The 14,659-nt window shown below is 45.4% G+C and overlaps 2 protein-coding genes across 6 annotated transcripts in view; one reads left to right on the forward strand and one right to left on the reverse strand.

Annotated features, from left to right (window-relative positions):
• Positions 1 to 1,771: 1,771 nt before the first annotated feature.
• PEG10 (paternally expressed 10) lies at positions 1,772 to 13,634 on the reverse strand. The gene is given in 3 exon segments (XM_077123589.1): positions 1,772 to 7,154; positions 7,157 to 8,331; positions 13,399 to 13,634. Coding segments are annotated over 3 exon segments (2,355 nt in total). The 5' UTR covers positions 13,404 to 13,634; the 3' UTR covers positions 1,772 to 5,979.
• A 152-nt stretch (positions 13,635 to 13,786) lies between these two features.
• SGCE (sarcoglycan epsilon) overlaps positions 13,787 to 14,659 on the forward strand; it is an 82,023-nt gene continuing 81,150 nt past the window's right edge. For 4 of the 5 annotated variants that reach the window (XM_077123604.1, XM_077123630.1, XM_077123621.1 and 1 more), the window contains exon 1: positions 13,787 to 14,000. In XM_077123604.1, coding sequence (XP_076979719.1) covers positions 13,892 to 14,000 — 109 coding nt within the window. In that variant the 5' untranslated portion in view covers positions 13,787 to 13,891. The remainder of the gene's footprint in view (positions 14,001 to 14,659) is intronic. The other variant, XM_077123613.1, reaches the window with a different exon arrangement.

Genomic DNA, 14,659 nt, shown 5'->3' on the forward strand with positions numbered 1-14,659 from the left:
GTGTTAAGGGATATGGTATATATGAGTTTTTTTCTTTTTTCTTTTTATTTCTTTTTCTGGAGTGATGCAAATGTTCTAAAACTGGTCATGGTGATGAATACACAACTCTGTGATGATATTGCGAGTCACTGACTATACACCATGTATATATGGACTTCATGTGTGTGAAGATTTGTCAATAACAAATATTAAAAAAAAAGAAAAGAAAAAAATTCCCATCTATTAAACATAGGCCTCTATCAAGAATGGCCATGAAAGTAGGTTTAGGTGTTTTAGGTTAAAATATGGAGCAGTGATCCTAATTTTAAACAGCTCATTTGGTTATTACCGGCCTCAGCTGCACTGGATAAGAGGGGTTCTCTCTGCCATTTCTTAGAGTAGTTGCAAAATAGACTTTGTTGATGTTCTCTCTTCAAAGCCACTTCTTTTGTAAAACTGGTAAGGGTTTTAAAATATTGATTACTGTATGAGATAAATTTAGTGTTTCTAGAATAGTCTTCTGATCCTGCTGTATAACCTAAATTAATATAATCTTGAGATTCAGCACCTTTGTTCCCCTCCCCCCTTGTTTTATTTAATCATGCTAATTCTGGAGAGAGATAGGGGTCAGGTTGGGGAGGAGTGTAGGAGTAATGAAACAGGGACAGGTAAAATACTGCAATTTTCTATCAAAGTGATTGTGTTAACAGCTTTTACACCATGCTGTTTAAATTTTAACCAACCCGCCAAGCAGACATTTGATAGCCAAATGGTTCTTGGCAGAATGCCCTCACTCTGAATCTACCAATTCCACCCACCACCCTGCACAGGATGAAATCTGTGAACTGTGGGCTGGATGGAGTATTTAGAGCTGCTTGTTTCCAAGGAGAGGCAGTTGTAATTGTGTGTTTCTATCATTAGCCCCAGATCTTCCCATTTAGTCACCATGTCCCATGTGTGCTTCCCAATAAATCAGTTTATGTGACCACCTGTCATATGATCCCAGCAACTCTTCAGAACTGTTGTACTGTTATACGCTCACTTTCTGAATGTTTTCTGTATACAACTTATTGCTCTACATTTCTAATATATGTCGCTTAAAATCTGGTAGGATGAGTGTATCGTGAACCCCATTTGCCACTTTTTTCTTTAGGTTACTTTTATTGTCACTGATGTTTTAGTGTTAAATTGATGTAAAAATAAACCTGCATGGTAATTTCTCATACACCTTCATGTACTTTTCCCACAGTTCTCTTTGGTATGTCTTTTTTCTCCTCACTAATATTTTTAAATTTCCTATTAGTAAATCTCGAATATTCCAAATAAAATTGATAGCAAATTTTGTTATTGCATTTTGTCACTAGAGTTGCTATTGATTGTGTGTCTTTATTGTATATGTCAAAGTTTTGTAGGTGGAGTAGTTTAGTTGATTTCCTGGAGTATTCCGAGTGTACCTGGCATTGCTCCATCCCAGGAATACCCTGTATTTGGATATAATTGATACTGGATGGCTTGATTGATGTGTCTTTTAAGACATTCCGCCCCCTCTCCCTCCGCCCTCCTTACTTCCCTTCCCTCCCACCCTCTCCACTCCCCCCACCTTTTCTCCCCTTTCTCCCACCCTCTTTCACCTTCCCCTGTTAGCCCCATCCTTCCCACCTACCCATCACCCTCTTCCACCTTGCCCACCCGCCCTTTACCCTTCCCAGCCCCTGATACCTATCCTCCCCTCCCACCTCCACCCTGCCCCATTCCTTTAATGCTAGTGGATGCTGCAATGACCAGGATACGGTTTGACTTAACCACTAAATCTTTATTAATTGAATTTTTATTACATTGAACAGCAATACAATATTAGTAAATAGAGAGAAATATTAGGTAAAGAGATACAGCAATAAAATGAGCACAGTTTGAAGGGGGGTGGGGGGCGGGGTAGGGAGGTAGTCCAGGGGTGGGTAAGAGGACCCAGGCTAGGGAGAAGAGGCAGTAGTAAGGACAGGGCTACTAACAAGGGCAAAAACAAAGGTTCTTATTCATCTTTTCCTATAACTTTCAAGAAAAATTACCATCCATCGTTATCAATTTCATTCCAACAACAATTTTTCAAAGGGTACCTATCCATCCTGTGATTCCCTAAAGGTTTGCTCACAACATCAATCCCTGGAGTTAATACCCAAGGCAAAGCGGCCTCTATTAAATTCTTTATCCAATCATCTTTTAACTTTCTTCTACTAGGGTTTTTCCATGTCTTAACAGCCCTAAATAAGTTGATCTCCCCACAGTTCCCTCTGCGTTTACTTGAAATCTGTATTAAGAAGGGCAGTTACAGGGTAAAGGATCACAAGTGAATACACGTCTACCTATAGAGATATCTAATACATAATATCATTCTAACTTTCCAACTAATCCCACCCACTAAAGATTACTTAAGAGTCCCACCCACCACTAAAATACTTATGATTATATATATCCCCTATTACTTAAACAGATTACATGACAAAATAATAAACAATGCAATTTTCCACAGACCAATTTGACAGTACTCTACAAACTGCAACCACGAAGAACTTTTCAGTCCCACCAGATGTGTGTTCTCTCTTTAGATGAAAATGTAGAATGGATCTTAGCGTTCTTCATTTCTGCCCTGGTCTTTCTAGCAGGGTATCCTCTGTTTCCAATCTTGGAATTGTATCTGATGCGCAATGTCTGTGGTGGGTGACATCCGGATCAATTCAGGAGTCCACGAGGTACCTGAAAACTGAAACAGAAATCCAGACCGCCCCACATCCATGGGCCCCTCTGACTTTGTGCTCCTGCAGGTTTACTGTACTACCTCACATGATCGAATCAAACTCTCAATTTTCCAGTATCTGATACCTCACTGCTCAAACTAAATTGACCCTTCAAAAATGTATGCCAACTTCCTGTTTCAATATCTTAGCTTGATGACCTTAGCTAGCTCTCTGCAAACTCACATAACAATTGGAGCTGTTAAATTTCATTCATTAATACTACAAACTTGGGCCCATAGTATATCAGTTTTTCCAATTTGTTTCCAAGAGGCGACTACTGGCTTTGCTTAACAATTCTGATGTTTTGATTTATCTATCTCCTTCATGCTCTTATTTTGCTCCCTTTCTAACCTCTTTAGCTAGAAATTTAATTCCTTTGCTTTTTTCCTTTCTTATGAATAAAGGCATTTTTGTTGGAAAATGCCAAAAAAATTTAAAGGACCCAATTAACAATAATTTGATCAACAACAACAAATAAATCGATATGATAAAAGGAAACTTAATCAAATTCAGATACTATAACACAATAAATTCAAGATTACTTATCCTTAACATCTACATTTTTAGATAGTATAGATAGCAATAGAGCATAGTACACACTGCCAAGAAGTTATTCACAAGCTTTACTAAAGAGCTGAACTTGGGTCAGGACCTTCGTCGGTGAGGTGGAAACCCACACCAGCATGCTCTCCCTGACCGTTTTTGTCATTGGTTGACGTCTCCAGGCTTTTGCTTGCAGTGGTGGCAAATGTCCGTGTGCATATGCCAGGGCTGCAGAAAATGGCCCATTTCTAGGCCCTCTGTAGCTTGAAAATCAATTGACAACTGTAAATCTGACACAGAACAACTTGATTTCAAATGTATGGAGAATGGATTGATATCTGAGGTAAACTGAAGTGTCACTTCAAAAAAGTCCAGAAGCACAAATGCACCATTTTAAAAATAATTACTCTAATGAAACACATGAATGACTGACAAGCTTCCTGATTCCAGTGAAGAAAAAAAGGAAAAAAAAAGTCGTTTTGGATTAAATAAGTAGCCAATTACATAACTTCCTTTCAATTACATATCCTTTCAGGTAATTTTTAGAGGCCCAATCAATAAAGCTGAAATTATATGATATGACGATTGAAGATGAACAGGATGAACTATTATACAAATACTCCAGTTCTCAGGAGCCTCTCATTCACAGTGTTGTAAGAGAAGTTCACAGTAAAGAAATATTTTACGCTACGTTACTTATCACTTTCACTTAGTTCAGCAACTAAAACTGGATACTACATTGTTACTCAATGGAAAAAATTTTTGAAAGCAGTCACCATTTTAAAACACAGTTAAAGGACACTACTGACCTACAGCTAAAGAGTCAACTATTTAAGCATGCAAGGATAAGGGTGGATGATAATGAACATGTGAAAGATGATGCTGATGAAAATGGAAACTTCACCATTAGACTCCTCTTCATGACAGGGAATTTGAAATGTACACCACGTCGTTTTCTACTGCTCAAACTGTATTTTGGCAATTGGAGACTGTACGTGTGAAACACATGCTCCTTGAGATCTGCCTCTTTCTTCTCCATGCATGTCAGCAAAATGGAGTCTCAGCAACCAAGGCAGGAAGGATGACACAAATCCTGCAGCACGGCTAACGGCAATAGTAAAGAACTAAACAGAAACAGAGAGATTAGACAGTGTTCAAGGTAGTAGCAAGGGACCGGGTTAAAGGAAGTCAGGCAGTCCCAGGTTAGCACAAAGCATCCAGAAGACACCAGCGGGTGTCACTGAACTGAGGACAACTCTGTGTTGCCCGTTGCTTTGAATCATTTGAGTTGCTTTTGAGGCCTTTTATCCATTGACAGCTTAATGTCAGCTCCATTTCCTAGAGGGGACCCCTTTCCATCAGATGGATTCTGATTCCCTTGAGGTGGTTATCCATTGACACCTAGAATTAAGATCAGGTCATCCAGCTGCATCTAAAGTTCACTAAGGAAGTCCATATCCTCAAGACAGTGTCCAGTGCCCTAATTTCCTCTTCTTAATAGAGACATCCCTCCCAGGCATTCAGGAGTGTGGTCTGGGTGCTAAAATCATTCCCTCTTTCTGAGCAGCCAATGCTACAGTCTAGCAAGGAACTGATGATGGAATGCACAGATGCATATGGGGCAGAGACATGGAGAGGTGCTTCCAAGAACTTCAGGTGGTTGCTTTCCAGCCAATTAACAACATTCATGAACATTCTGAACCATCATGACAAGTTGGTAACATTAACTCAGAGTCTCCTTTAAGAGTTGGGTATGGGATTTAGGATTCCTTTTGATTTGCTACTCTTAGCCTTGGCACACAACTGAGAAGTGGTCACAACATTTCACAAACATCCAACACACCTGAAGCCACCAACAGTCTGGGTTTAATGTTCTGTGAAAGCCATTACTGGCATGCTGATGGCAAGGTGTTGTGACAAAGTCAGAGTCCTTGGGTACATGTGATTTGCACCGGGATGTGAAGGCACACTCCTAACATGCAAGAGTCCGTCTGAGAGGGCACTTCCTTCTCAGGCCTGAGGTGTTTTGTGTTGCAGGGTTTTGCCTGCTCCTGGGAGAACCGGTCGAGAGTTGCTGCTCCTTGAGAACTAACTGAACCATGAAAGTGGAGTTTGAAGATGGTGAAGTTTCTATGGGTGCAGCAAGAGGGTCACGGAAGCCGTTTCACACTGCACCAATAACTCAGGCTTCCTTAATAAGGCGTCGGTCCTCCAGTATAGTACAGAGAGTACCGAAACTTCAAGAAAGGTCATGTCCTCCTCCTTTCCTCCTCCTCCATAAAGAAAACAGCATTTCCTGTGTTTGTATCAGCTTCTCTGTAAATATTAAACAGGGCATCTGGTAGCCTAAAAATTCAGATGGTGACAAAGAGGTTTCAGCAGGTAAAACCTAGGCTTCCAGGATTTGCTGGAAAGTAAACTTATTTAAGTATTTTAGTTAGATTGGCAGTCAAGGTGGACAAGTGAGAGACAATGTGTTGGTAAATGGTCTTCTGAAGGTCTTTTGGTGCTTTCGGGTATATGCCAGTCCCAGATGGCCCTTCTGCAGCCGATTTAGAGAGGATATACCTTGAGGATGGCCTGAAGGTAAAGCAGTCCAGTTTAGCACACAGTCGGTAATTGAGAAGCTGAACAGGAATAAATTTTGAGGGCAGAGATCCTGTATTTACAGGGTGCTGTAAGAAGGAGGTGGCGGCGGCGGCGGTGGAGGTGGCGGCGGCGGCGGCGGATACTGTGGTACCGGAGGCTGGCGGTACCAATGTGGATTCCAAGTGATCATAACAGGGACGTATAATGATCTTCCATTTCCATCTCGTCCCACCGGGTACCAGGCAAATCCTACTGGGTAGGTCGGGTACATATGTGAGTATGTCGGGTATGTTTGGTATGCAGGTACTTGAGGTACATACTCAGTGTACGTTGCCAGGTGAGCTTGGTCTTCTAAATTTGGAATCGAGAGTCGAGGATACTGATTCTGGATGGTGAAATTGTTGGGAGCTCGGCAGTCATAAGAAACTTGCAGTTTCCAGCCCCTTTTCACTTGGAGAACTTGGGCTCCGTTAGGTGCAACTGTTGGAGTAATTAGCCCATCTTTCACATTTCTTGCCACAAAATCTCTGAGAGCTGCCATTTCAGGCTCAGACAGTGAGTAGATATGACCGCTAGGAATACTGTGTGCTCCAGGTATCATCTCTATACTGCTGTCCACCAGGCGGTGGTCTGGGTAAACGTGCTCATCCACTGGAGTGTACACATTCTGGACATAATAATACCTCACCGGCTGGTAAACTCTGTATCCATCCACCGGGTAGTAAATTGAGGGCTGAGGTCCTGGTGGTGGGGGTGATGGCGGAAGAGGCGTGTACATCCGGCAGTGGTATCGGCAATATTCAGAATCAAAGACGATAGATCGGGTGCTCCATGTAATGTTGGGATCGTGTGTGCTCAGCCAGCGAACCCCGAGGACCACGGGGAAGAATGGAGACTGAGTCACATCAAAGGACAGCACCTCACGGTGATCTCCCAGGTCAACTATCAGGTCGTGGGTTTCATGGACAACTGGGCCCGATGCTATGGGGCGTCCATCAATTGCTTCCACGAGTATTGGCCAGTCCTTAACTCTTAGAGGAATTCCATTTTGAGCAACATATTCGTGATCAATGAAGTTGCCTGAAGCACCAGAATCGATCATAGCTCGGACAAACAAGGTGTGTCTGCCAGGAAGATGAATCTGGAGCATAACTTGCAAGTGTGGAGTTGAAGCATCATCATGTCGGGACCTTATGATTTCTGGCCCTGTCGCTGAAGGTCCCTCTACAGCGGGGCCGGGGAGTTTCCCGCCGGCGAAGCCTTTGAGGCTTTGGCAGGACAGCTGTCGGCATAGTGGCCTCCTGTTCCACAGTAGAGACAGAGGTTCAGCTTTCTGCGCCGTTCTTTCTCTTCCTGGGTGAGGCGCATGCGGGCGCCTCCCACGGGCTCAGTCGGATCTACCTGGTGGTGGCCTGAGGTGTGCGGCAACATGAGCGCGCGGGGAGGGGAGCGCTGCATGCGAGCGGCAGCCGCCCTGGCCAGCCTTCTCTCGATGTGGATGCACTGGCCGATCAGCGCAGACAGCGACTTGGCAGCTTCCAGGTGCGACAGCTCCTCCTGGATGTGGTCGCTGAGGCCCTCGTGGAACTGGTCAATCAGCGCAGGCTCGTTCCAATCCAGGTCCTGGGCAATCATCTGGAAAGCGTTGCAGTAATCGATGACTGACCCCATGCCTTGGCGCAGGCGTCTGATCTTGCGTTTGGCGGCCTCTCGCCTCTGCGGGTCTTCGAAGACGTGCTTCATCTCCGTCATGAAGGCTGGGTAGTTGTGCATCAGGTAATTGGATTGCTCCAGCTTTGCGGAGGCCCAGCGGGCGGCACGGCCGGTCATCATGCTTGTCACGAAGCAGACGCGGACACGATCAACTGAGAAATCCCTGGTGCTCTTTTCCATGAAGAGCTGGCACTGGGACATGAAGGGAGCCAGCATGTCTGGGTTGCCATCAAACTTCTCCGGGAGGTCTTCTGGGCACTCTTCCTCGCACGGAGGGGGTGGGGCAGCCGCCGCCGCAGCGCCGCGGAGCTCAATGTCGTCTTCCTCCTCAGCCTGAGGGGTGGGCTCCACTTGCTCACGAAGAGAGGAGTTCTCTTCGGCGAGCTTCTGCACCTGGCTCTGCAGGTTGTTGTTCTCCTCGGACTGCTTCATGACTTTCTCCCGCAGGTTGTTGATCTCTTCGGAGAGATCATCCCTCTTGCACTCCGTCAGGTTGGCGTACTGGCCCTTCTGGCCGCAGTGCTTGGAGCAGGAGGAGGAGGACGGGTTGTTGGGGGGGGGAGGAGGAGGAGGAGGTGGGCAGTCGGGCCCCAGGGTGACGGTGGGAGTGGGAGGAGACCTCCCAAGTAGAGCTTCACTCCTGTGGGGATGGAGGCCTGGACTTTGGCCTCCTCTACCACCCTTTCGCCGTCTGGTTTTCAAAATCCGTTTGTTTCTGCAAATGAAGATAAAAGCATTTAAACAGAGCCATTCAAAGCAGCACAATATAACTACAAACAAGATTTAGTGTTCAGAGTATCCTTTTGCTTTAATTGCTTAAATTCACAATTTTTAAAACCTGCAAAAGAAAAAGAGAAAGAAGTTAATCAATGAGGACAACATGACCAAAAGCGTCCTACATTTTGATGTCTAAATACCCCTTTCTTCCCCAAAGTCACCCCTTCATTATGATTCAACAATACATAACTGTATCAACAGCATGCTTACCTTCAGAAACTAGAAAAGAATCCTGACATACTCTAAAAAAGCAGTTTTGCATTGAGGGAGCAAAGCAAAATTCTTTCAAGGCAAAGATGGGTACCAAATAAATTACACATAATGTCAGTAAAGGTATGGGGAAAATAACTAGTATTTCAAGCAATAAGGAAAAAAAGGGGGGGCTATTAAAATTACAAAGCATGTATTCACTAGCCCTATCTATTGGGGGTGGGGGTGGAGGGCTCTGGCCAATTGTCATGACCCTAGTTTACCTTTTCAGAGAGAATAACAGGTTATCAGAGCAACCACCACCACCGCAAAACCAGAAGACTTCCTAAATTACATTTCTAACTTTAGAAGTGCCCCCTACTTCCCCTTTCCTAATCCCACTCCCTCTAATCCCTTAGGCCCTTCCCCTGTCCCACTTCTACCACCCATGGCCACTTTCCCTTTGGCCTGTGCAGCTGGCATGGCCTCTCCAAGAGTGACTGACTATACAGCAAAAAGGATGCCTCTGAGACAGGGATTACTGGGTCATTTTAATAGTTTTAACCCTGCCATTTAATTACTTTAATAACTTATGCTGCAAAAACAATGAAGATTGACATTCAAGGTAAAATATTCAAGTTTAAGAAAAAATTAGAACACACAATAAACATATCATAACTTGTGACACTGAGTCTCATTTTTCAACTCCCTAAAGACATTCTTATTGGTAGTAGTCACAATATAGTCATGAAATAATGCAATTTTATTTATTCAATTAGGAGTTTTGATGTCCCATTAAAAATTAAATCTAATAAGCACAGGATGTGTCACTCAGGTATCACTTCTGTCATCTAGACATTTTAAGACAATCAAAGCGTAATTGCAAGACTTTAGGAATATCATTCACAGCATGGCCCCCAGGTCAGGAAGGTCAACAAATACATGTCAGTCACAGCCACTGGGATGGGCTTTATAGAGGCCCAGGCCTGTGGTTTTAGCATCTGCAAAAAATAATGATAGGACAGAAATAGCAATACATTAGGCAATCAGCAAACAATCACTATATTGTTTAGGAAAACAAACAGTTAATAAAGCTCGAAACTTCAAATGTCTTTGATATACAGGAAGGCAATTTAAAACTGAGAAAATACAGGGGTGGTTAAAATAATAAGGAGGGCCTGAAACTAAGCAATGTGGGAATGCATACTGCCCCTAAAGACATTTTTTTTTTTTAAAACAGTCCTAGTCAAACACTCAGAGCCTTATTTGGCCTACAAGGTCACCAGTTTGGGACCCCTCACCTTACCAATATCAGGCATTACCTGGGTGTTTTGAGATGGGACTCTGTCCTAAAAGGTATAACTGCCCAGAACAGAGTGGTTTCACTATTAAAAATAACAGTGTACTGGACAGGTAGGTTAACAAGACATTAATTCAGTAACTGTGAGTAATAAATAAAATGTTAAACAGCAACTGGGGCAAGAGTGAGTGTGGGACTAGAAGCATTTTGACTTGATATAAATCACAGAACTATGGCTTCTCAATCCCCCCACCCCCAGTAGGGGTTGGATTGGAGAGGTCAGTTCAAGAGACCCATTCCTGAAAACAGAAAGGACACACAGCATAAAGCCAAGGCTCCATACTTACATATGATAAAGATTTCAGTTTTAGTATATTCAAGAATTAAGTACATTTATTTTAATCCTTGCCTCTTTGCCAGAGGTTCTCCACACAATAACTTGTAAAATTTTCCAATTCTCCAACACACCAAAGAGCAAAAAGTAGCCAAAACCTGCCTCACATCCCATTAAGAAATATCACTTCATGAAGCAAATATTAGTTGTTTTACATTTTCAAGTGTTGTCCAATGTTCTTTATTAGTATTATGTATACTGCTTGTAAAATGCAAATTCTATTAATATATGCATGTGTTTGCCATTGTTTGGGGCCTCTTTAAACACAAGTACAGAATTACCAGAGAGGAGGGGCACCGGGGGGACTGGGGATTTACTTAAAGTTGGAATTATGGTAAGCACATGTTTTCCATAAATTGTATACTTGTTTGGGGTGGCTGAGGCGTGACAGAAATTTGGGGGAGCCAAAGCCCTCAAGATACCCCTAAACAATGGTCCTGGCTCATGGTTTATAATTCATGGAACCAGGTTTTTAATGTATTATTTCAGTTAGAAAAAGTTTTTAAGTAGTGTATCAGTCAATTATGAATTTGTTTAGATGGGCCAGGCTTTAGGTAAGATAGCTAAAATAGTTTATATTATGTACTGTAACCATTTTACATTATATTCCACATATTTTAAATAACAACACATCATTAAATAATCCACATGCCCAAAATTTAAATAATTAGCTTTTGCTTTTTATTAAAAAAACAAATTATTACAAATTATTTTCTTAAAGATCCTGTAAAACGTGAAGGAAACGAGGCAAGAAAGGCAATCCAGGACAGCAAAGCACCATAGGAAGCAGACATGAGCAAGAACCAGAGAACTCCTGAAAACTCCAAGCAGCACACTGAATAAAACAATATCTTCAGGTCATTTAAAACACATTTGAATAAGTGTGCCATGCCAGGCATAGTTTACTGTCTGTAGGCATGAGCATGCGCTAAATTCTAGAGTTTGAACCAAAAAACCAGTTTCACAGACACGCAAATAAACGCCTCATCCTCGCTCAGGAGCCAAGCCAGCAGCACCGACACGCCACCTAATAAAAACTCCTAAGAAACACAAGTCAGATTGTTCCTTATTTTGTATCCACCAAAGCATCCGTTTTTCAAAGTGCTCACCATGACGGTCCACTAGTGTCTCAAAAGACTAAAAATCTTAAATGTGAAAATATTTGTTTAATTGAATTTATTTGCTGTAGTAAAAACATTTGGTCGGATTTTGCCTTTCGCGGCACCAGCCAAGTCAGCTTAGAAGCGCCACGCGTAACCCACTATCGGGAGTTTAAATTATGGCATTGTGTTATTAGTTACATGCAAAACGCTTCATACATAAATATATAGTGAAAGCACTTCATAAGCAAAAGGAATAATTACTATTGTTGTTAATTATTCTTATTGTTATTCTTATATTTATTAAACACTAGTGGATAAAAGGAAAAACCGGCGTAACAGAGAAACCGTAGGAGGGAGGGGCGGTGCAGCCAGACTCAGGCAGGCAAGGAGCGGGAACAGAAGATGCCTGATGGGGGGGTGCGCCTCACTCTGCGCAGGCGCACGCGGGCTCTGGGAAGGCGGGGCAGATAGACCAGCCCAGAGGAGGTGGGCTCAAGGTGGGGCCAGGCACTGGAGAGGCGGGGTCTGGGCAGGCCACCTCAGAGGAGGCTGGCTTTGAGGCGGGGCCAGAATAAGCCATCACCAATGAGTTAGGGCTCGAGAGGCAGGGCCTCGGGAGGTGGGGTATGAAGGCGCGCTCAGGGGAGGCGCGCTGCAGGGAAGGCGCGCTGAGTAGGCGCTGGGGAAGGGAGGAGGCGCTAAGCCTGCTCGCAGCAGATGCTGCAGAGAAGGCGCGCTAAGGTGGGCGGGGTCTGTCTGAGACTGGCTGCGAGAGGGCTGCAGAGTATCTGCACGCCTCTCTGAGGGTACTCCCCCCCAAATCCCTCCCATCAGGCACCAACAGCCAGATTCATTTCTCATCGCAAGAGCAATCACCCCATATCCAATTCCACCCTCCAATACACAGGAAACCAACAGTTTCCACAAACTGTTGCTGGACGCCAATTCCCGCCACCACTACAACTACAACGCCACTTCAATCAAGTGCAACTAGGCAGGCAGCCCGTTCTGCCACCACCGCAAGATTCCCTTTTACACTCAAGTCGGCACGTTTCCACTACACTGCTATTGCAGGAATAGTGCGAGTAGAATGTTAAACACATTTTTTTTTACCCGGGGCTCCATTTTGTCTAACAACACCGTCATGCAGAGAACCGTCCTGCAGAAAAAATATAGTGGGAGCCATTCCAAAAGGTGTGTTAGAAACAAAGGGTGGGGCCCCCTTCTAAAATAAACGGTAGTCTCATTCTTGTTGCTGTCCCTATACAGCTGGTTTTATTACTAGTGCATATCAGCTTGCAGCTTGTGTACATCTGCAGCTGTTACCACTTTGTAGCGGTTTTAGGTACAAATTGTGCTGCAGCTCATGTACCTCTGCATTTCATATGGTTTGTAGCGCAATGAAGCACGCATTTGTAGTGTTCACGGTATCATTTCTGCAGAGCTTTTGTAGTGCTAATCTTCGGCAGCTCTGATTTCGTAGCGCATTTAAAGCGCAAATCAATCTTCAGTCTGCTGCCCATGTATCTCTGCAGATCATACTGGTTTGTAGAGCATTTGAAGCGCTTTTGTAGCAAATCAGTTATGTTCTTCGGCATCTTTTAAGTTTATCGCACACTAAAAGCGCATCAGTGTGCAGCGCATTTGAAGCGCTTATCAGGTTGTAGCGCATCTGAAGCGCTCATCAGTTTGTAGCGCATTTGAAGCGCCTATTAGTTTGTAGCACACATGACTTGGTAGCGCATTCGATGAGCAAATTACATATCGATCTGTAGCTCATGTCCGTCTGCAGCTCATGTCTGTCCGCAGCTCATATTTGGACTTGGCCCTTATCTGGACTTGGCTCCTGAAAACCAAAGCCATGAAGGCTTGGTCTCCTCATTCTATTTTGGGGTACAGCCAGTGAAGGCGTGACAAGGTTTGCGTGGAGACGTTCAGGGGCGCTACTCCATCTCCCGCAGCTCCCGTTAAGCAGGCAGAATGAGCGTGATCTTAAAAAAAAAAAACAAAAATCCTCACCGCATACTCACCACGCGAGGACCCCTCTGCGAAGACAGGAAGGACGGGGTCCCACACCTGCGCAAAGCGAGAGCTCCGCTGGGTGCTCCGCAGCCCGGAGAGGCTCCGGACGCGAGCCCGCTCAGCGGACCTTTCGCGAGGCTCGGTGGACCCTCTTCGCTGTTCTCCCCAGGTCGTAGTCAGGTTTCTTCGACACACACCAACCGAAGTTGAAGCGCGTGTACCGAGAGCGCGGACTGGGTGCCTTATATAGGCAGGGCCGAAGAGGGGGGCGCCAAGTCCCAGCGTGCTCCGCGGGTTGGGGGGCGGAGGGGGGCGGGGGAGGGGATGGTGGGGGAGGGGTTGATGGGCACGCTACCATTGCCCGCCACTAGAGGGAGTACGGGATTAGGGAGGGGGTGCAGGATGCTGATGCTGAACTGGCCAAGCTGGAAGGAAAGAAGAAAGGGAGGGGAGGGGAGAATCGAGGACGGACGGCCTAGTCAGGCCAAGAATGCAATTGCCCTGGTGGTGGGAGCTGGGAGACCCTTGTGCTTGGATGGGACTGGGACGGGGGACACGCAGGATGAGCCCGGCGACCACTGGCACCTTCCTGCTGACAGGTTAGTGGCCCGCGCGCGACGGGAGGTCCTGGGGCCAACAGGCCTCCGCCTCCCCGACCCCCACCCGGGTTCCGGGTATGGGCGCGTCCTCTGGACGCCAGCCCCCTTGCTGCCCCCGACTACACTGGTACCCCTTCTCCAGGACGCCCAGCACCCCACTTCTCGGGCCCTGCGCGTTCCTTCCCAGGCTTGACCTCTGGCCTTTTCTTCTCGCCGCCCCCGCGCGCTCCTCCCGGCCTGGCGCGCACAAATATTCCATCTCCAGTTTCCTTTCCCAACACGCCCCACCCCACCCGACCCCATCCCAGCGCCCCCGCGGGGGCCTCTCGGGGTCCCTGCGGCAAAGAGCCGGGGGTCGTTGCCCATTTTCCTCTCGCGCGTTATCCGGCGATCCCGGCTCTGCGGCGGCGATGCGAGTGATAGGAAATGGGTGTCAATCTGCGTCTCCTTTTACATAAACATCTGTTTTCATTTTCTTGAATCGGATCGACAGAAAACACTAAAATGCCACATATGAAACACTAATTTCCCCCCTCTTCTTAAGCGCATTTCTCGGCGGCGGAAAACCCCGTTTTCATAGGTTTTACGGAGCAGGGAACCGGAATCATGAAATGCTAGGAGCGAAACCGGGCGTTCAGGCCAGGGTTAACCCCGCCTGG

The sequence above is a fragment of the Tamandua tetradactyla genome, chromosome 1, assembly GCF_023851605.1.
Source record: "Tamandua tetradactyla isolate mTamTet1 chromosome 1, mTamTet1.pri, whole genome shotgun sequence".
Lineage (NCBI taxonomy): Eukaryota > Metazoa > Chordata > Mammalia > Pilosa > Myrmecophagidae > Tamandua > Tamandua tetradactyla.